The sequence below is a fragment of the Dermochelys coriacea genome, chromosome 1 (assembly GCF_009764565.3).
Source record: "Dermochelys coriacea isolate rDerCor1 chromosome 1, rDerCor1.pri.v4, whole genome shotgun sequence".
NCBI lineage: Eukaryota > Metazoa > Chordata > Testudines > Dermochelyidae > Dermochelys > Dermochelys coriacea.
The window spans coordinates 36,293,126-36,313,933 of NC_050068.2; the positions used below are offsets into that span (position 1 = coordinate 36,293,126).

The 20,808-nt window shown below is 45.4% G+C and overlaps 1 protein-coding gene across 2 annotated transcripts in view; it reads left to right on the top strand.

The window, feature by feature from the left end:
• The first annotated feature begins 354 nt into the window (after positions 1–354).
• The window catches only part of CUL5 (cullin 5), a 91,706-nt gene continuing 71,252 nt past the window's right edge, over positions 355–20,808 (top strand). Inside the window, exon 1 of one of the 2 annotated variants that reach the window (XM_038400543.2) lies at positions 355–637. In XM_038400543.2, the coding sequence (XP_038256471.1) occupies positions 614–637 (24 nt within the window). In that variant the 5' untranslated portion in view covers positions 355–613. The remainder of the gene's footprint in view (positions 638–20,808) is intronic. The other variant, XM_038400578.2, reaches the window with a different exon arrangement.

Sequence of the window (20,808 nt, forward strand, 5' to 3'; positions counted from 1 at the left end):
GGTAGGGGCTGGTGTCTGAGAGCAGGGGTCTCCCGGGCGTAGATGGGGGTGGGCGGGCTGAGGGTGCAGGGGTCTCCCAGCGTAGATGGGGTGGTCTGCAAGAAGGAGGTCTGCCGGGAGTGGATAAGGAGGGGGTGGGCCAAGGGGGCGGGGGGGTGTCCTGAAGGCCGGTAGGGGGCTGGGGTGTCCCGGGGGTAGATGGGGCTCAGGGGGCAGGGGTCTGCCGGGGGTCGAAGGAAGCCAGGGCAAACCGCCCGGCCGGCAGAGGGCGCTGCAGCCGGAACCTCCCGCCCCAGCCTCTCCCCTTGGCGGCGGCGCCGGCCTCCTCGGCGCCGCATCATGCGGGCCAGGCCAGCCCTTGCACGGAGCCGCGGCCGCGGCCGAGTGTCTCCTGGGGGGCGCCGCCATGAGGCGCTGAGCGGCGGCTGCGTGGGGAGGATCGAGCGGCCGCAGCCCCGAGTCTCCGCTCGGCCTTGTCCCGAGCGAAGCCCCGTCCGCTGCGGCGGCGGGTCCGGCCGGCGGGAGCGCGGGGCCATGTGAAGCGGAGCGGCTGGGAGCCCGCGCCCGGAGCTAGGAGCCGCCGCCGGCCCGGAGGGGCCCCTGCGGGGGGAACATGGCGACGTCTAATCTCTTAAAGGTGCGACCCAGGCCCGCCGCCCGGGCAGGGCCTGGCGGGAGGACGCGGGCGACCCGAGTCCCGTCTGCCAGTGGCGGCGGGGCCTGGGGGCTGCTCCTGGCGGCCCCCAGGGCCCGTCGCTGCGGGGCGGGGGAGGTGGGTGAGCGCGGCGGCCGGGCAGGGGGAATGTGGGGGAGCGAGGGGGCAGCCTGGCGTGGGAGAGGGGGTGTAGGGGGGAAGGGGGGCAGTGCTGAGAGTGGGAGGGTGAGGGGCTGTGCGGGGACAGGGACCTGAAGGGCTTGTCTCTGAAGTTGTGGTATCCACTACGTTGTAATATTGTGAGGGAGAGGGATTATAACAAACCTTCATCTTACCCTGTGCTGGTGGCTGTCTGGGCTCGAGAGACACGGATCTCTCTCCTCTTTTCCCCTCCCTCCAGTACTAAACTTCACACAGTCTAACCTGTCTTCAAATAACCCCCCCCCCATCAAATAAATGTGGGGAAAATATATGGTAACATATTTTAGGCAGCAAAATGAAAAGGAGGACTTGTGGCACTTTAGAGACTAACAAATTTATTTGAGCATAAGCTTTCGTGACTTACACGAAAGCTTATGCTCAAATAAATTTTTTAGTCTATAAGGTGCCACAAGTCCTCCTTTTTCTTTTTGCGATACAGACTAACACGGCTGCTACTCTGAACCCCATATTTTAGACAGGACACTGTTTCATCCTATTCCGCATTAACAGAGAAACTAGACACACAATGATTTTTAGGATAAACAGAGTTTTAAATGATTGCACAGTGAATAAATATTGTTTGCTTTACCACTGTGTTCAAAATCTGAAGGGTGCAATTTACCTGGAAGGAAAAAACACTGAACATGTACCATTTATTTAATCAGCTTTTTTTAGATAATCTAGTGTTTCCATAAATTTTTGGTATATGATGATAAATATCTGAACATTGACATATTACTCCGGAGGACATTCTGCGCACAATATTTTAAAATTCTGCAAGTTTTATGAATAAATATATGCAAGGGCTCCAGCACGGCAGTGGGGAGCATAGGCCAGTGGCTGCATGAAGGTGGGAGATGACCCTGCAGCCCCCAGGGACACAGACTCAGTGGTGAGGCTGCACCTGACCTTGACACAGCACAAGGCCTGGGCCTGCCCCAAAAACACCCTGGGGCCTTGCCCCTCTGTGCCAGGTGCACCAGGTGTGGTTAGGCAGGCTCAGTGAGGCAGGATCTAAGTTTGGGGGGATCCAGGTGTGGGGTGAGAGGATTCAGCTCAGTGGGGGGTCTAGGTGTGGGGGGACCTGGATGTCCGGAGGCTTGTTGGCGGGGGGTTCTGGGTGAAGGGGCAAGCCCCTCTGCTGCGGCTTCCAGATGAAGGTGGTTGGGTCTCGGCAGGGGGCCTGGGTGCTGGGGGAGTGGGGCTTGATGGGGTGGGAGTCTGGGTGCAGCTAGTGGAGGTCAGTGGCGTGGGGGCTTGGGATAGGGCTCATCAGGGTGGGGTTTGAATACAGGGAGCTCAGTGGGGGGGTGGTCTGCGTGCAGGGGTGGGGGTCCAGAGACAGGAGGTCTGGGTGCAGCTGGCTCCAGATGCAGGTGGTAGGGTGTGGTGGGGTTTGGGTATGGAGGGCTAGGGGGGTTCTGGGTGAACGGGGTGAGACGGGGGGGGTTTCTGAGTATGGGAAGTCCGGTATGGGTAGGGGGTTGGGCAAATGGGGCAGCAGCTCCCTGCAGCTGAGGAGTGATGGGGACAGGAAGCAGGGGAGGATGCTGAGCTTCCTGTAGCTAGGGGAGGTTTCTGGGAGTGGGTCTAACACAGCCCCAGCCACTGCTTGCAGGGGAAGAGGAAGCCCAATTCTCTGCTGCCTCCAGCCCAGCCAAGACTAGCAGCTGATCCTGGCTCAGGGTACGAGCCACTGGCTGGGGTGTCCCCAGCTCTGCAGTGATTACCTGTCCACCAGCTGTTCCTGATACCCTAAACAATGTACCTGTGCTGCTAGAGAGTGGTGTGTGACTGCTGTTGCAGCTTCCCTGTCAGAGAGTCATTTTTCTGTGAGGAAGCAAAGAAATCTGCTGGAGACAAGAATTCCTGTGTGCAGAATTCCTCAAGGAGCCATAGCCCATATCGGTTAAAATTTCAGAGTTCCAAAACCAGTATGTGTTGTTACGAAACAAAATGCCCAAGAGGGGGAAATGGGGATGCAGTATGATTATTTGAAGGAATCCTATTTCATAATGCTAGGTCCAAACAGCCTATCTATTTGGCCATGTTTTACTCTATCACTGTGTGTGTTGTGTTTGTTACTTACAGTATGTTTAAGGATTTTGGATAGATTGACATTTGCTTTGGGAAAACATTAATTACATGTTTTTTTAAACAGATGTAAGAAAGTTTGGCATCTCAGAGTTGATAGTATTTCACTTTAAATCTTCTAGAAAATAATTCCTACAATTGTGGGAGAGTGCAGTGTAAGGCCCTGATTCTGTTAATTGCGGAATGGTGATATCTGCAAAACTGGTTTTGAAAAAGTGTTTATAATTACATGACAGGTTTCAGAGTAGCAGCCGTGTTAGTCTGTATTCGCAAAAAGAAAAGGAGTACTTGTGGCACCTTCGAGACTAACAAATTTATTAGAGCATAAGCTTTCGTGAGCTACAGCTCACTTCATCGGATGCATTTGGTGGAAAAAACAGAGGAGAGATTTATATACACACACACAGAGAACATGAAACAATACACACTGTAAGGAGAGTGATCACTTAAGATAAGCCATCACCCACAGCAGGGGGGGGGAAAGGAGGAAAACCTTCCATGGTGACAAGCAGGTAGGCTAATTCCAGCAGTTAACAAGAATATCAGAGGAACAGTGGGGGGTGGGGGGGGGGGGAGAAATACCGTGGGGAAATAGTTTTACTTTGTGTAATGACTCATCCATTCCCAGTCTCCAACACCACTTTCTACAAGCCATTACCCTCTGATCCCACTGAGAGTTACCAAAAGAAACTACAGCATTTGCTCAAGAAACTCCCTGAAAAAGCACAAGAACAAATCCGCACAGACACACCCCTGGAGCCCCGACCTGGGGCATTCTATCTGCTACCCAAGATCCATAAACCTGGAAATCCTGGACGCCCCATCATCTCAGGCATTGGCACCCTGACAGCAGGATTGTCTGGCTATGTAGACTCCCTCCTCAGGCCCTTCGTTACCAGCACTCCCAGCTATCTTCGAGACACCACCGATTTCCTGAGGAAACTACAGTCCATTGGTGATCTTCCTAAAAACACCATCCTAGCCACTATGGATGTAGAAGCCCTCTACACCAACATTCCACACAAAGATGGACTACAGGCCGTCAGGAATAGTATCCCCGATACTGTCACGGCTAACCTGGTGGCAGAACTTTGTGACTTTGTCCTGACCCATAACTATTTCACATTTGGTGACAATGTATACCTTCAAATCAGCGGCACTGCGATGGGTACCCGCATGGCCCCACAGTATGCCAACATTTTTATGGCTGACTTAGAACAACGCTTCCTCAGCTCTCGTCCCCTAATGCCCCTACTCTACTTGCGCTACATTGATGACATCTTCATCATCTGGACCCATGGAAAAGAAGCTCTTGAGGAATTCCACCATGATTTCAACAATTTCCATCCCACCATCAACCTCAGCCTGGACCAGTCCACACAAGAGATCCACTTCCTGGACACTACGGTGCTAATAAGCGATGGTCACATAAACACCACCCTATATCGGAAACCTACTGACGGCTATTCCTACCTACATGCCTCTAGCTTTCATCCAGATCATACCACTCGATCCATTGTCTACAGCCAAGCGCTACGATATAACCGCATTTGCTCCAACCCCTCAGACAGAGACAAACACCTACAAGATCTCTATCATGCATTCCTACAACTACAATACCCACCTGCTGAAGTGAAGAAACAGATTGACAGAGCCAGAAGAGTACCCAGAAGTCACCTACTACAGGACAGACCCAACAAAGAAAACAACAGAACGCCACTAGCCATCACTTCAGCCCCCAACTAAAACCTCTCCAACGCATCATCAAGGATCTACAACCTATCCTGAAGGACGAGCCATCGCTCTCTCAGATCTTGGGAGATAGACCAGTCCTTGCTTACAGACAGCCCCCAACCAATCTGAAGCAAATACTCACCAGCAACCACACACCACACAACAGAACCACGAACCCAGGAACCTATCCTTGCAACAAAGCCCGTTGCCAACTCTGTCCACATATCTATTCAGGGGATACCATCATAGGGCCTAATCACATCAGCCACACTATCAGAGGCTCGTTCACCTGCGCATCTACCAATGTGATATATGCCATCATGTGCCAGCAATGCCCCTCTGCCATGTACATTGGCCAAACTGGACAGTCTCTACGTAAAAGAATGAATGGACACAAATCAGATGTCAAGAATTATAACATTCAAAAACCAGTTGGAGAACACTTCAATCTCTCTGGTCACTCGATCACAGACCTAAGAGTGGCTATACTTCAACAAAAAACTTCAAAAACAGACTCCAACGAGAGACTGCTGAATTGGAATTAATTTGCAAACTGGATACAATTAACTTAGGCTTGAATAGAGACTGGGAATGGATGAGTCATTACACAAAGTAAAACTATTTCCCCATGGTATTCTCCCTCCCACCCCACCCCCCACTGTTCCTCTGATATTCTTGTTAACTGCTGGAATTAGCCTACCTGCTTGTCACCATGAAAGGTTTTCCTCCTTTTCCCCCCCCTGCTGCTGGTGATGGCTTATCTTAAGTGATCACTCTCCTTACAGTGTGTATGATAAACCCATTGTTTCATGTTCTCTGTGTGTGTGTATATAAATCTCTCCTCTATTTTTTCCACCAAATGCATCCGATGAAGTGAGCTGTAGCTCACGAAAGCTTATGCTCTAATAAATTTGTTAGTCTCTAAGGTGCCACAAGTACTCCTTTTCTTTTTATAATTACATGTTAAATATACAAAGGTGTAGGCTCACCACAGGTGATATAGATCTAGATGCCTGGTAGATAACTTGCTGATGTCTATAAAACTTTTAGATAATTAAGGTTTCAGAGTAGGAGCCGTGTTAGTCTGTATTCGCAAAAAGAAAAGGAGTACTTGTGGCACCTTAGAGACTAACAAATTTATTTGAGCATAAGCTTTCGTGAGCTACAGCTCACTTCATTGGATGCATTTGGTGGAAAATACAGAGGGGAGATTGATATACACACACAGAGAACATGAAACAATGGGTTTATCATACACACTGTAAGGAGAGTGATCACTTAAGATAAGCCATCACCAGCAGCAGGGGAGGGAAAGGAGGAAAACCTTTCATGGTGACAAGCAAGGTAGGCTATTTCCAGCAGTTAACAAGAACATCTGAGGAACAGTGGGGGGTGGGGTGGGGGGGAGAAATAACATGGGGAAATAGTTTTACTTTGTGTAATGACTCATCCATTCCCAGTCTCTATTCAAGGCTAAGTTAATTGTATCCAAAAACGAATTGGAGAACACTTCAATCTCTCCGGTCACTCGATTACAGACCGGAGGGTGGCTATTCTTCAACAAAAAAGCTTCAAAAACAGACTCCAACGAGAGACTGCGGAATTGGAATTAATTTGCAAACTGGATACAATTAACTTAGGCTTGAATAGAGACTGGGAATGGATGAGTCATTACACAAAGTAAAACTATTTCCCCATGTTATTTCTCCCCCCACCGCACCCCCCACTGTTCCTCAGATGTTCTTGTTAACTGCTGGAAATAGCCTACCTTGCTTGTCACCATGAAAGGTTTTCCTCCCTCCCCCCCTGCTGCTGGTAATGGCTCATCTTAAGTGATCACTCTCCTTACAGTGTGTATGATAAAAACCCATAGTTTCATGTTCTCTGTGTGTGTATATCAATCTCCCTCTGTATTTCCACCAAATGCATCCGATGAAGTGAGCTGTAGCTCATGAAAGCTTATGCTCAAATAAATTTGTTAGTCTGTAAGGTGCCACAAGTACTCCTTTTCTTTTAGATAATTAAGTTAGTAGTAATTGAATGCTAGTTTGCCTTTTCCATCAGAACATCTCAAAGCGCTGTACAAAGACAAATAAATATGAACCCTTTTTACTAAAGGAGAAACTGTGATAGAGATTGACTTTCAGGAAACCATATAGCAGTCCAGTGAGAGCTGGGAATAGAAACACTCTTGACTCCCAGTCCTTGAGGCTTAAAAAACTACTGCACTGAAAGCATATTAACACAAAATTAAGGTTGACTGGCAGTGTCTCATATCCTTTCAGAATATAGAATGTACCTATACTTCAACCATCTGAAAACTCTACATTACAGAGTTAAACTTAGGCCGGGTCTACACTAGCGAAATTACTCCGGCACAGCTGTACCAATAGAAGATTGCTTATGTAGCCACTCTATGCCAATGGGAGATGTAATAAAATCACCACGATCGGTGGTAGCTATTGTGGGTGGGAGAGCGTCTCCTGCCGACAAAGTGCTGTCCAGATCAGCGCTTCTGTTGGTGTGTTTTTTTTTTTCTTCACAACTCTGAGCTACCTAAGTTATACTGACAAAAGTGCTAATGTAGACGTAGCTTAATATTTCACCCCTTTCTTTTTGAGTGAGGCAAAGGGTTGTGGTATGCGGGAATTGCAGAAGCACTAGCTTCGTTATCATTCACCTCCACATCCTGGCATTCCATTGGGCCAGAAAACACAGGAATACGAGTTTCACCAGATTCTAACACGCTTGCATATTCTCAATTCTCAGTAGACCTCTGTATCCGTACTCGTGTTCACGCATTGTTGTGTATCCTTTCTGTCCTCTGTGCTGCATTGTGGCTCTGGGGAGTTCTAACCATTTGGTGGCCCACATCCAATACTATACAAATAATAAACTGAAGGTGTTGTCCCATAGGTAATATTTAGGATTAGAAAGAAAAGGTGTTAACATCTGGCTAGTCCTCAGAGGAGGGAGAAGGCCAAGTGGTTGAGTGTAGGTCAGATTCAGGTAGCTTCTGTTCACTAAACTGTAACTTTATCCTAGTAAATACAAGGCCTATGAGTTTCCCTATCATTCCTTGTACGCTTTCCCCATGGTTCTATATTTGCTTGGGAAGTGAAGTGAAGTGAAATGAAATGAAATATGATTTCCCCATGGGGGCAGTGGATGCCTTCACACTTGCTGAGTTGAAACCTGACTGGATAATGTCAGTTTGGCATGGATCAGTACAATAATTTGAGCCTCAGATATGCATCTTCATTCCCCCCAGAAATGAAGAATAGTAACATTTTGATATCACATGAATTTCTTTTTATAGGGATGTTGTGTTTTGAAAACAGTTTGCTCAAACAACCTCAACATTGGTCAACTAGTCTTCCTCTGGACCGTGATGAGGCACAGCAAATTTCAAGGCAATCTCAATATGTGTGTGGATTTTAACAAACTGATTTTGATACATGGTCTAAACAGTAAGGGCTTGTATACATTACGCACTGGATCGATGGGCAGTGATCGATCCAGTGGGGGTCAATTTATTGTGTCTAGTCTAGACGCAATAAATCGACCGCCGAGCGCTCTCCCATCGACTCTGGTACACCACCAGGACGAGAGGTGCAGGCGGAGTCAATGGGAGAGCATCAGCTGTCGACTTACTGCAGTGAAGACACCGCGGTAGGTAGATCTAAATACGTCGACTTCAGCTATGTTATTCACGTAGCTGAAATTACGTAACTTAGATCATTCCCCCCTCCGGTATAGGCCAGGCCTAAGATGGTCTCTGCCTTAACTGTAGTGGTGCTACGCTCTTCTATAATAGGACTCGGGTTGCAGGGGACAGTTCTTTGTGTCTGTATTTAAATATTTCTAGAGCTCATCACACAAAACTGGAGCAATTATGAGACTTGCATGAATTATGTGGTTATTTCAGAAGTATATTTGCTACTTTGTAAATGACGCATACAAAAGTTAGTAAAGATGCTCAAACTAGTGCAGGGATCTCGTACTTGCTTTCTGGAACTCTGAAGTAGAGAGAGGCAAATACATAACAGGATTTGATCTCCCAAAGTTTAGGGATGTTAAAATCCATGGTTTTCATTCAGATATCACAGTATATCAATACTGTGGTCTCCTCAGAGCCCTTGGTGGCACTGGGAGCAAGAAAATATGGTCCCTGATCGTGCAATTGGATCCATGTGGACAGAACCTTGTATCTATGTAGAGTCTCATTGGAGTGAACTGGGTTGTATGCAGGTGCAAGTAAACCCTTGCAGATTTAGTTAGGGATTGGGGCATAAACTTAGTCCGGCTTCTGTAGGAAACCTACTCCTTTTTCCCATTTACCTCTTATTTCAACCATTCTTCTCCAACCTCTCATCCCTGGCAACCTGCAATATACCAGCTAGTTTTGATCTCTATAACTCTCAGTAAATATTTCCAGCTGACTACTTTGGGTGTCTCGTCTTGGCTATTTCCTAATAGGACTTCCTTAAAATGTCAGCAAGGCATATATGCCAATTGCAGTTGTATAGTGGAGGCCTTCTTGTCGTTAACATTGCCTAACCCTCAATAGCCGTTGATAAAGCCCCATTCTTTGGCTTGTCCATAGTTGCTCAGTATTCAGTAGTAACTGCGCTGCAATCACAGCACCAATTGTGAGAGCTGCCAGACAATAGAGGTTGGTCAAATTGCATGCTAACTTTGAAGTTGATGTGAGAGTTGGATTTAATCACCCTTTAGGCCACATATTTGACATCCAGGAGCTAGTATATAAGATCAGCACAGTAACATACATGTTAAAGTTGGAGACAAGGCAGATGAGGTAATATCTTTTATTGGACCAACCTCAGTTGGTGGAAGGAACAAGCTTTTGAGCTTCACAGAGCTCTTCTTCAGGTTCTGCAGAAGGAAGGAAACTAGAGTGTCCAAGATAAATACAAGGTGGGATAGATTGTTAAGCAAAAAAGGTTCACACACATTGTAGGCCAGTGGTTCTCAACCTTTTTTTACCCAAGGACCCCTAAACTTAAATAGACAAACCTGCGGACCCACAATCGGAGGCGATGCATAGAGGCGTCACATGCCCCCCAGATTCCTGCCTTCCATTTGGCCCTGATCCCTGAAGTGCTGATGTAGCAGGGCAGAGCTGTGATGTGTCTCCTTGGCTAGCTGCTGCCTGCTCGTGGAGTCAGTGGCTGTGAAGCAATCCCTTCTGACGGCTGGGGGAGATCTCTCTCCTGCCGTGATCTTCAATTTTGGTTGCACCCCCCCTAAACCCAGACAGGCTGGGTGACCTGCTGAAGTGAGTTGGGGGTGGAGGTGGTGCTCCCTCCCTCAGTTCCACTGCCCGGGGCTGATACTTGGTTTATTTTGTCAGACCCCCCCCTAAAAAATGCTTGTGGACAACCTCCCCCAGGTGAGAACCAGTACTGTGCAAGATCACTTAAAATGAAATTGGCAACTAACACCCCTGGTTAGTTCTAGAACAATGGAAGATTAGTAGATAGCCGGGTATGTACTAAGTAGGGCTGTCAGTTAATCACAGTTAACTCACACAATTAACTTAAAAAAAAAAAAACTAATTGCGATTAACAATAGAATATCAATTGAAATTTATTAAATATATTTGGATGTTTTTCTGCATTTTCAATATTGATTTCAATTACAACACAGAAGTGCACAGTGCTCACTTGATATTTATTTTTGATTACGAATATTTGCACTGTAAAAATGATAAACAAAAGAAATAGTATTTTTTTAATTCACCTCATACAAGTACTGAAGTGCAAATTCTTTATCGTGAAAATGCAACTTACAAATGTAGATTTTTTTTATTACATAACTGCACTCAAAACCAAAACAGTGTACAACTTTAGAGCCTACAAGTCCACTCAGTCCTTCTTCTTCTGCCAATCACTCAGACAAACAAGTTTGTTTACATTGATAGGAGATATTGCTGTCTGCTTCTTACTTACATCACCTGAAAGTGAGAACAGGCATTCGCATTGCACTTTTGTAGCTGGTGTTGCGTGGTATTTACATGCCAGATATGCTAATTCATATGCTCCTTCAATGCTTTGGCCACCATTCCAGAGGACATACTTCCATGCTGATGATGCTTATTAATGGACGCTTTTTTTTTTTAATTTTGTGACTGTACTCCTGGGGGGAGAATTGTAAGTCTCCTACTCTGTTTTATCCACATTCTGCATATATTTCATGTTGTAGCAGTCTCAGATGATGACCCAGCACATGTTCATTTTAAGATCATTTTCACAGCAGATTTGACAAAACACAAAGAAGGTACCAATGTGAGATTTCTAAAAATACTATAGCACTTGACCCAAGGTTTAAGAATCTGAAGTGCTGTCCAAAATCTGAGAGAGATGAGATATGGAGCCTGCTTTCAGAAGTCTTAAAAGAGCAACACTCTGATGTGGAAACTACAGAACCCAAACCACCAAAAAAGAAAATTTCAACCCTCTGCTGGTGGCATCTGACTCAGATGATGAAAATAACATGCGTCAGTCCGCACTGCTTTGGATCGTTATCAAGCAGAACCCATCAGCATGGAAGCATGTTCTCTGGCATATAATGTCAAGGGATAATTTTAAGCTATTAATATTTATATAAATTATGGGAGATGGGGGGAGGTCAGACAATAATTATTTAATGACCGTAGATACTGAGGGTATGTCTACACTACGAAATTAGGTCAAATGTATAGAAATCGGTTTTAGTCGATTGTGTATGTCCCCACACAAAATGCTCTTGAGTGCATTAAGTGCATTAACTTGGTGGAGTGCTTCCACAGTACCGAGGCTAACGTCGATTTCCAGAGTGTTGCACTGTGGGTAGCTATCCCACAGTTCCCGCAGTCTCAGCCGCCCATTGGAATTCTGGGTTGAGATCCCAATGCCTAATGGGGCAAAAACATTGTCACGGGTGGTTCTGGGTATATGTCGTCAGGCCCGCCCTCCCTCCCTCGCTCCGTGAAAGCTACGGCAGACAATCGTTTCGGGCCTTTTTTCCTGAGTTACCTGTGCAGACGCCATATCATGGCAAGCATGGAGCCTGCTCAGCTTACTGTCACCGTACGTCTCCTGGGTGCTGGCAGACGCGGTACTACATTGCTACATAGCAGCAGCCCATTGCCTTGTGGCAGCAGATGGTGCAATAGGCCTGATAACTATCATCATCCTGTCTGAGGTGCTCCTGGCTACCTCAGTAAGGTCGGTCAGGAGCGCCTGGGCAGACATGGGCGCAGGGACTAAATAGGAGTGACTCGACCAGGTCATTCTCTTTAGTCCTGCCGGCAGTCCTATTGCACCATCTTCTGGCAAGCAGCTGGGAGATGAGGATGGCTAGCAATCCTACTGCACCATCTGCTGCCAGCCAAAGATGTAAAAGATAGATGGATCAAAACAAGAAATAGACCAGATTGTTTTGTATTCATTTGCTCCCCTTTCCCTCCCTCCCTCTGTGAAATCAACAGCCAACAATCGTTTTGGCGAGGTCTGTCAGAGGCACCTTGAAAAGTTTAATGGAGATTCAGTCCTGCCTGAAATACCGGGGGGGAGGGATAGGTCAGTGGGTTGAGCATTGGCCTGCTAAACCCAGGGGTTTGAGTTCAATCCTTGAGGGGGCCATTCTGTGTGACAGTTGTTTTTGTTTCTCCTTGATGTAAAGCCACCCCCTTTGTTGATTTTATTCTCTGTAAGCCAACCCTGTAGCCATGTCATCAGTCACATCTCCTCTGTCAGAGCAATGGCAGACAATCGTTCTGCCCTTTTTTCTGTGCAGATGCCATACCACGGCAAGCATGGAGCCCGCTCAGATCACTCTGGCAATTAGGAGCACATTAAACACCACGCACATTATCCAGCAGTATATGCAGCACCAGAACCTGGCAAAGCGAAACCAGGTGAGTAGGCAACATCAGCGAGGTGACGAAAGTGATGAGGACATGGACACAGATTTCTCTCAAAGCGTGGGTGCTAATGGGGCAGGTTCATGTGGTGCAACGCTGATTCTGGGCCCGGGAAACAAGCACAGACTGGTGGGACCGCATAGTGTTGCAGGTCTGAGACGATTCTCAGTGGCTGCGAAACTTTCGCATGCGTAAGGACACTTTCATGGAACTTTGTGACTTGCTTTCCCTTGCCCTGAAGTGCATGAATACCAAGATGAGAGAAGCTCTCACAGTTGAGAAGCGAGTGGCAATAGCCCTGTGGAAGCTTGCAACACCAGACAGCTACCGGTCAGTCGGGAATCAATTTGGAGTGGACAAATCTACTGTGGGGGCTGTTGTGATGCAAGTAGCCAACACAGTCAAAGATCTGCTGATATCAAGGGTAGTGACCCTGGGAAATGTGCAGGTCATAGTGGATGGCTTTGGTGCAGTGGGATTCCCTAACTTGTGATGGGGCCATAGACGGAACCCATATCCCTATCTTGGCACCGGCGCACCAAGCCGGTGAGTATATAAACTGCAAGGGGTACTTTTCAATAGTGCTGCAAGCACTGGTGGATCACAAGGGACGTTTCACCAACATCAACATGGGATGATGCTCGCATCTTCAGGAACTCTGGTCTGTTTCAAAAGCAGCAGGAGGGGACTTTATTCCCAGACCAGAAGATAACCATTGGGGATATTGAAATGCCTATAGTTATCCTTGGGGTCTCAGCCTACCCCTTAATGCCATGGCTCATGAAACCATACACAGGCAGCCTGGACAGTAATCAGGAGCTGTTCAGCTACAGGCTGAGCAAGTGCAGAATGGTGGTAGAATGTGCATTTGGACATTTAAAAGCGTGCTGGCGCAGTTTACTGACTTGGTTGGACCTCAGCGAAACCAATATTCCCACTGTTATTACTGCTTGCTGCGTGCTCCACAATCTCTGTGAGAGTAAGGGGGAGACGTTTATGGCGGGGTGGAAGGTTGAGACAAATCGCCTGGCCGCTGGTTACGCGCAGCCAGATACCAGGGCAGTTAGAAGAGCACAGGAGGGCACGGTGTGCATCAGAGAAGCTTTGAAAACCAGTTTCATGACTTGCCAGGCTACGATGTGAAAGTTCTGTGTGTTTCTCCTTGTTGAACCACCCCCCCCATTGGTTCACTCTACTTCCCTGTAAGCTAACCACCCTCCCCCTCCCTTCGATCACCGCTTGCAGAGGCAATAAAGTCATTGTTGCTTCACATTCATGCATTCTTTATTAATTCATCCCACAAGTAGGGGGATAACTGCCAAGGTAGCCCGGGGGGGTGGTGGAGGAGGGAAGCACTGGGAGGAGTGGTGGAAGAGGGAAAGACAAGGCCACACAGCACTTTAAAAGTTTAAAACTTACTGAATGCCAGCCTTCTGTTGCTTGGGCAATTCTCTGGGGTGGAGTGGCTGGGTGGCCAGAAGCCTGCCCCACCGTGTTCTTGGGCATCTGGGTGAGGAGGCTATGGAACTTGGGGAGGAGGGCGGTTGGTTACACAGGGGCTGTAGCAGTGGTCTGTGCTCCTGCTGCCTTTCCTGCAGCTCAGCCATATGCTGGAGCATATTAGTTTGATCCTCCAGCAGCCTCAGCATTGAATCCTGCCTCCTCTAATCATGCTGCTGCCACCTTTCAGCTTCAGCCCTCTCTTCAGCCTGCCAACTCTCTTCCCGGTTATTTTGTGCTTTCTTGCACCCTGACGTTGTCTGCCTCCACGCATTTGTCTGTGCTCTGTCAGTGTGGGAGGACAGCATGAGGTCAGAGAACATTTAATCATGAGTGCGGTTTTTTTTTGCCTTCTAATCATTGCTAGCCTCTGGGAAGGAGAAGATCCTGTGATCCTTGAAACACATGCAGCTGGTGGAGGGAAAAAAAAGGGACAGTAGTATTTAAAAAGACACATTTTATAGAACAAAGGGTACGCTCTTTCACGGTAAACCTTACTGTTAACATTACGTACATAGCACGTGCTTTCGTTACAAGGTCACATTTTGCTTCCCCTCCACCGCGTGGCTAAGCCCTCCCGCCCTCCCCGTGGCTAACAGTGGGGAACATTTCTGTTCAGCCACAGGCAAACAGCCCAGCAGGAACGGGCACTTCTGAATGTCCCCTTAAGAAAATCACCCTGTTTCAACCAAGTGACCATAAATGATGTCACTCTCCTGAGGATAACACAGAGAGATAAAGAACGGATGTTGTTTGCACTGCAATGCTTTGTTCTGCAATGATTCCCAACTACGTGCTACTGGCCTGGCGTGGTAAAGTGTCCTACCATGGTGGACGGAATAAGGCTGCCCTCCCCAGAAACCTTTTGCAAAGGCTTTGGGAGTACATCCAGGAGAGCTTTGTGGAGATGTCCCTGAAGGATTTCTGCTCCATCCCCAGACACGTTAACAGACTTTTCCAGTAGCTGTACTGGCCGCGAATGCCAGGACAAGGTAATCGTTAAACATGCTGCTTTTAAACCATGTATTCTATTTAAAAAGACACACTCAACAGAGGTTCCTTCTCTGCCTGGCGGGTCTGGGAGGCAGCCATGGTGGGTTCGGGGGGGGTACTGGTTCCAGGTCTAGGGTGAGAAACAGTTCCTGGCTGTTGGGAAAACCGGTTTCCTCCGCTTCCTTGCTCGGAGCAATCTACAACCTCATCATCTTCTTCATCCCCAAAACCTGCTTCCGTGTTGCCTCCATCTCCATTGAAGGAGTCAAACAAAGTGATTGGAGTATTGGTGGCTGAACCCCCTAAAATGGCATGTAGCTCATCATAGAAGCGGCATGTTTTGGGCTCTGACCCGGAGCAGCCGTTTGCCCCCTGGTTTTCTGGTAGTCTTGCCTCAGCTCCTTAGGTTTCACGCGGCACTGCTTCGGGTCCCTGTTATGGCCTCTGTCCTTCATGCCCTGGGAGATTTTGACAAATGTTTGGCATTTCGGAAAACTTAAACAGAGTTCTGATAGCACGGATTCCTCTCCCCAGACAGCGATCAGATTCCCGTACCTCCCGTTCGGTCCATGCTGGAGCTCTTTTGCGATTCTGGGACTCCATCATGGTCACCTCTGCTGATGAGCTCTGCATGGTCATCTCTGCTGATGAGCTCTGCACTCACCTGCAGCTTGCCACGTTGACCAAAGAAGAAATGATATTCAAAAGTTCGCAGGCTTTTTCCTGTCTACCTGGCCAGTGCATCTGAGTTGAGAGTGCTGTCCAGAGCGGTCACAATGGAGCACTCTGGGATAGCTTCTAGAGGCCAATACCGTCTAATTGAGTCCACAATACCCCAAATTCAACCCAGCAAGGCTGATTTCAGCACTAATCCCCTTGTCAGGGGTGGAGTAAAGAAATCGATTTTAAGAGCCCTTTAAGTCGAAAAAAAGGGCTTCATCGTGTGGACGGGTGCAGGGTTAAATTGATTTAACGCTGCTAAATTCGACCTCAACTCCTAGTGTAGACCAGGGCTGAGATTCAAAAACTTAAAGCTTTAAAACTGTTCAAACACAAATTGTCAGCATCAAATATCAAAATATACAAAGTAAATATATTTATATCAAACTCTAATAGGATCTCAAGTAGCATTTTTCTAACCTTATCTATTTATAAATTTCAGTTATCGATGGAAATATTTCAGATCAATTTGTATACGGTGAAATCGATTACTCACATTTACTGATAAAAATATAATCCTTCCAAGCCTATTTATACAAATGTTTGTTCTACGGTATATTTTGTTTGTAAGTTAGTCAGCTCAGTTACTCTGACAAAAAGCAAGTATGTATTCTCATCTGATGATATGTGAACCTTGTTACCACTGCACTATAGTTTAACTTCCTCTGGAAGAATAATTCTCCTTGCATCAGTTACTCATTTATTCTTTCCTGTTATAACAAGTTAAAGGGCATAGGATTTCGTTAAGAAATAGGAAACTTGTTCATAGAACATTGTGTAGGAAATATGTAGTGAAGAGAGAGAGTCTAAAATTGGTACATGTTGTTGTGCCTGGTATTCAGTGCCTCTTCAGACAGCGGATATTGGTATTGTGAAATGCAATTATTGTGTTTAATGTAGTATGTGAATGCTAGGAGGAAAGTCAAATTTCATTAGCAAGATTCCTTAAATGTATCACAGTAAAAGATTCTTACTTATTTTTTTAAATTTACCTTTTTTCTCTATCTTGTGGATAAGATCACCTGGATTTGTCTCTGATGCTTTCTGTGGTAGCACAATCGCCAGATGGGAAAAGAATGACAAATATGTATCTTTGTTTTCAGTTTTTATTTTATTTAACTTTTTCCTAGGAATTTATCAGTGTTTTATTACCACAGCAACAAAAACAGATGAAAATCAGTGTAAAAATATTAATAATTTTTCTGGGTAAATATCAGGGTTTATTTTGGTGGACAGAAAAACGGGGAAAAATTAGTAGATTAACGCTTTGAATTCAGTGTATCAATGTGGTTTGCTGCAGAACTAAAACAGAACTCAAAACATGGCGCCTCTGAGTTTAAGAGAAAAATATATCTCTGATCCCCAGATAAAACTTTATTTGAATAAACAGTTTACTGTTGTAGACTTAAAACTATTAGCCTGTAAATATTTACATTTAATAATTGGGCCACACCGTTTGCAGCGCATACATTCAATTTTAGCTTTTTCTCCTGTTTTTGTTTTTTAAAACTTTCGAATAATTCCTTATGTTCTGAAACGTATTCTGATACAGACTTTTGTTTTCTTTCCATTTTAGTGTGTCAGATCTTTAAACCATTATCTGTTAGAAACTTGATGTGTATGTGGTGGGCGAGAGATTTATCACTACGTTCAGATGCGGACATACTTCAGAGCTTGCATGCGTGCCTGTTTATTTATTACATGTATCTTCTAGACCGGGTTCCCAAACTTGGTTTGCGGCTTGTTCAGAGTAAGTCCCTGATGGGCTGTGAGATGCTCTATTTTACCTGAGCATTTGCTGGTGTGGCTGCAGTTCGCCGTTCCTGCCCGGTGGGAGCTGTGAGTGGCCGTACCTGTAGACGCTTAGGTAAACAAAGCGTCTCACAGCCCACCAGGGGCTTACCCTGAACAAGCCACGAACCAAGTTTGGGAACCCCTGGTCTAGACTAATACATAGCCTTACTTCAGCAGGCAGTTTTGCATGTACACGCAGACTAATGTATTACTGTAATATATATAGCTCATGCAATGTATTGTATTTTCCTAATAAAACAAGTTATTTTTTATATTTGAATGATACACAAGTAGGGTGAAAATGGGAAAAAAACTGAATAATACTTCTTGTAAAACCCAGGAATTTTTCAGTAAAAATCGGTTTAACTGAAAATGAAGGAGCTTACAAATAAGTCCTCTCTGTGGTCTGGTCAGTCCGGGGGAATTTGATTTAAATCATGATTTAAATCACTAGTCAGGAAGACTTGATTTAATCATGGATTTCTACATAAAGTGCATTCTTGTGGTGTTTATAATCTTAATACATATTCTTCACAATTCAGAGATAGATGTAGGTTTCATTTTTAGAAGGTACACACTATACATTTTGAAACTGATTTATTTTGAAAACTTTTCAGATTAGTTTACAGCTGTATCAGAAAATGAATGATTGTTTGGTTATTTCGTTTACCAAAGATAATTGAAGCAGATATTTATGAAGTCATTGGGAGGTGAACTATCTCCAATTCAACAGGTTAATCATTAATATTTGGAGGATTTTCTTGCCATGCTGTATTAGGAGGAGAACATCACCAGACAGACATTTAAATTGTTTTATTTAACTAAAACAACATTATGTATTCTGGATTTTTTCTTCAACAGCAAATATAATATTTTAACAAAACGCACATACGTCCCTCACTTCTCACATTTATCTCTAGACTTCTTCTCCTTGTCCAGATCTATTTCGCCCTCAACAATCTTCTATTCATTGAACTTTTTGAACTTTGCACTTTTAGAGAGAAGTAAGGGATTGACTCTGTAACAAATTTGCAGTGGGACAGTAGAGTTGAGGTCTGTTGTTTCTCACATCTATATATTAATTTAAAAACATTTTCGCTGTTAACAGGCATGTTACCTCTGGAGACACAAATCCACAGTCTGAGAACTACAAAACTAAGCATCTCTGATGGTATCTTCTAGACTGAGCACTGAGTCCCATTGGGTAGATAGAAAGATTAACCTAAATTATCTATACAGAAGCCTGTAAATTGGGTCCCTAATCCATGAACTATTGGAACTCATTTACAAAACTTTTCTTAAACATTACATGAATATATTGTCTCATACTATAGAATTAGAATTTATAATCCTTGTTGCATGATATGAGATATTTGAGCTATAATATATCTTAATTAAAACTATCTTTAGATAGGTTTTTTTCCTCAAAAAGCATTTTATCAAATAAATCCGATTTAAATTAACAAATTTGATTTTTTTAATTTTTAAAATCATTGATTTTTATCCACCCTGTTTTTAAGTCTTCTTTGCTTAGTTCATATATTGGTATGTAGTTTTGTTGTAGCCCTATTGGTTTCAGAATATGAAAGACAAGGTGGGTGGGGTAATATTTTATTGGACTAACTTCTGTTGGTGAGAGAGACAAGCTTTCAGGGCACACAGAGCTCTCTTTCAGGTCTGGGGGCTAGTCTACACTGGCAATGCTAAAGCGCTGCCGCGGCAGCACTTTAACGTGCCTTGTGTGGTAGCCGTGCAGCGCTGGGAGAGAGCTCTTCCAGCGCTCTTTTTAAAAAACAAAACAGAAAAAAAAAACAAAAAAAAAACCCACCTCCACAGGGGCGTGGCTCCCAGCGCTGGGAGTGCGGCTGAAACTTGCTGCACACTGGGGGGTGTTTTTTTCACACCCTTGAGCGAGAAAGTTGCAGCGTTGTAAATTGCCAAAGTAGACACGCCCTGGGAAATGTACTCTGAGGGCTTGGCTACACTTGCAAGCTGGAGTGCTTTAAAGCAGCCCAAGCACCCTAGCTCACTACCTGTCCATGCTGGCAAGGCATGTAGAGTGCTCTGACTCCATGGCTAGAGCGCTCCTGGTACTCCACCTCGGCGAAAAGATTAACGCTTGCTGCGCCTTGGCTGAAACGCCTGTGCGTCAGTGTGAACGAGATGTTGCATTACTGCGCTCTGATCAGCCTCCGGAAACGTCCCATAATCTCTTTAAATCAAGTGAAAAAGAAAAGGAGTACTTGTGTCACCTTAGAGACTAACAAATTTATTTGAGCGTAAGCTTTCGTGAGCTACAGTCAAGTGGCCACTCTTCTCATTGTTTTGGAATCTCTGCAGGAATGCGGATATGTCCTTTGAAAGCTCAGTTTCTGACAGCATGCTTATCTGCTCCCAGACACAGCAACCATTAGTGTGGAATGCTGTGTGTGTGTGTGTGTGTGTGTGTGTGAGAGAGAGAGAGGGATGAGGGGGTGGTTTGCTGCTGTCTGAACTTACAAGACAGCATGCTGATATACTCTCACCCCCCCCAAACCCACTCTCTCTGCCCCCACATACACACAACACACTCCCTGTCACACTCCACCCCCCACTCCCCCTATTTGAAAAGTATGTTGCAGCCACTTGCATGTTGGGATAGCTACCACAATGCACTGCTCTCTGTGGCCGTTGCAAGAGATCCTAATGTGACCACGCCAATGCGCTTGTAGCTGTCAGTATGGACAGATTGAAGTGCTTTCCCTATTGCGCTCTATGAAGGCTCGTTTAACTCAAAGCACTCTACATCTGCAAGTGTAGCCATGTCCTGTGTCACAGCTAAATATAAGGTGGAACAGATCGTTTAACATAAGTAGATAATACACATTTCAAGAAACTATTCAAGGTGGCCCATTAACACTTCTCCAGTCATCAGGGGGTGGAAAGCTGGAGGTTGGAGCAGGATTAGTGGGTTATAGATAGTTGTAATAAGCCATAAAGCCAGTGTTTCTGTTCAGTCCATGATTTTTAATATCTACCAAAGTTACGAATTTAAGCTTCCAGGCTCGTCTTTTAAAGGAGTTGTACAGGTTTCCTTTGAGGATGAGTAAGGCTACATTTTAGTCACAGGTATTTTTGGTAAAAGTCATGGACAGGTCACAGGCAGTAAACAAAAATTCACAGGCCTGTGACCAGTCCATGACTTTACTAA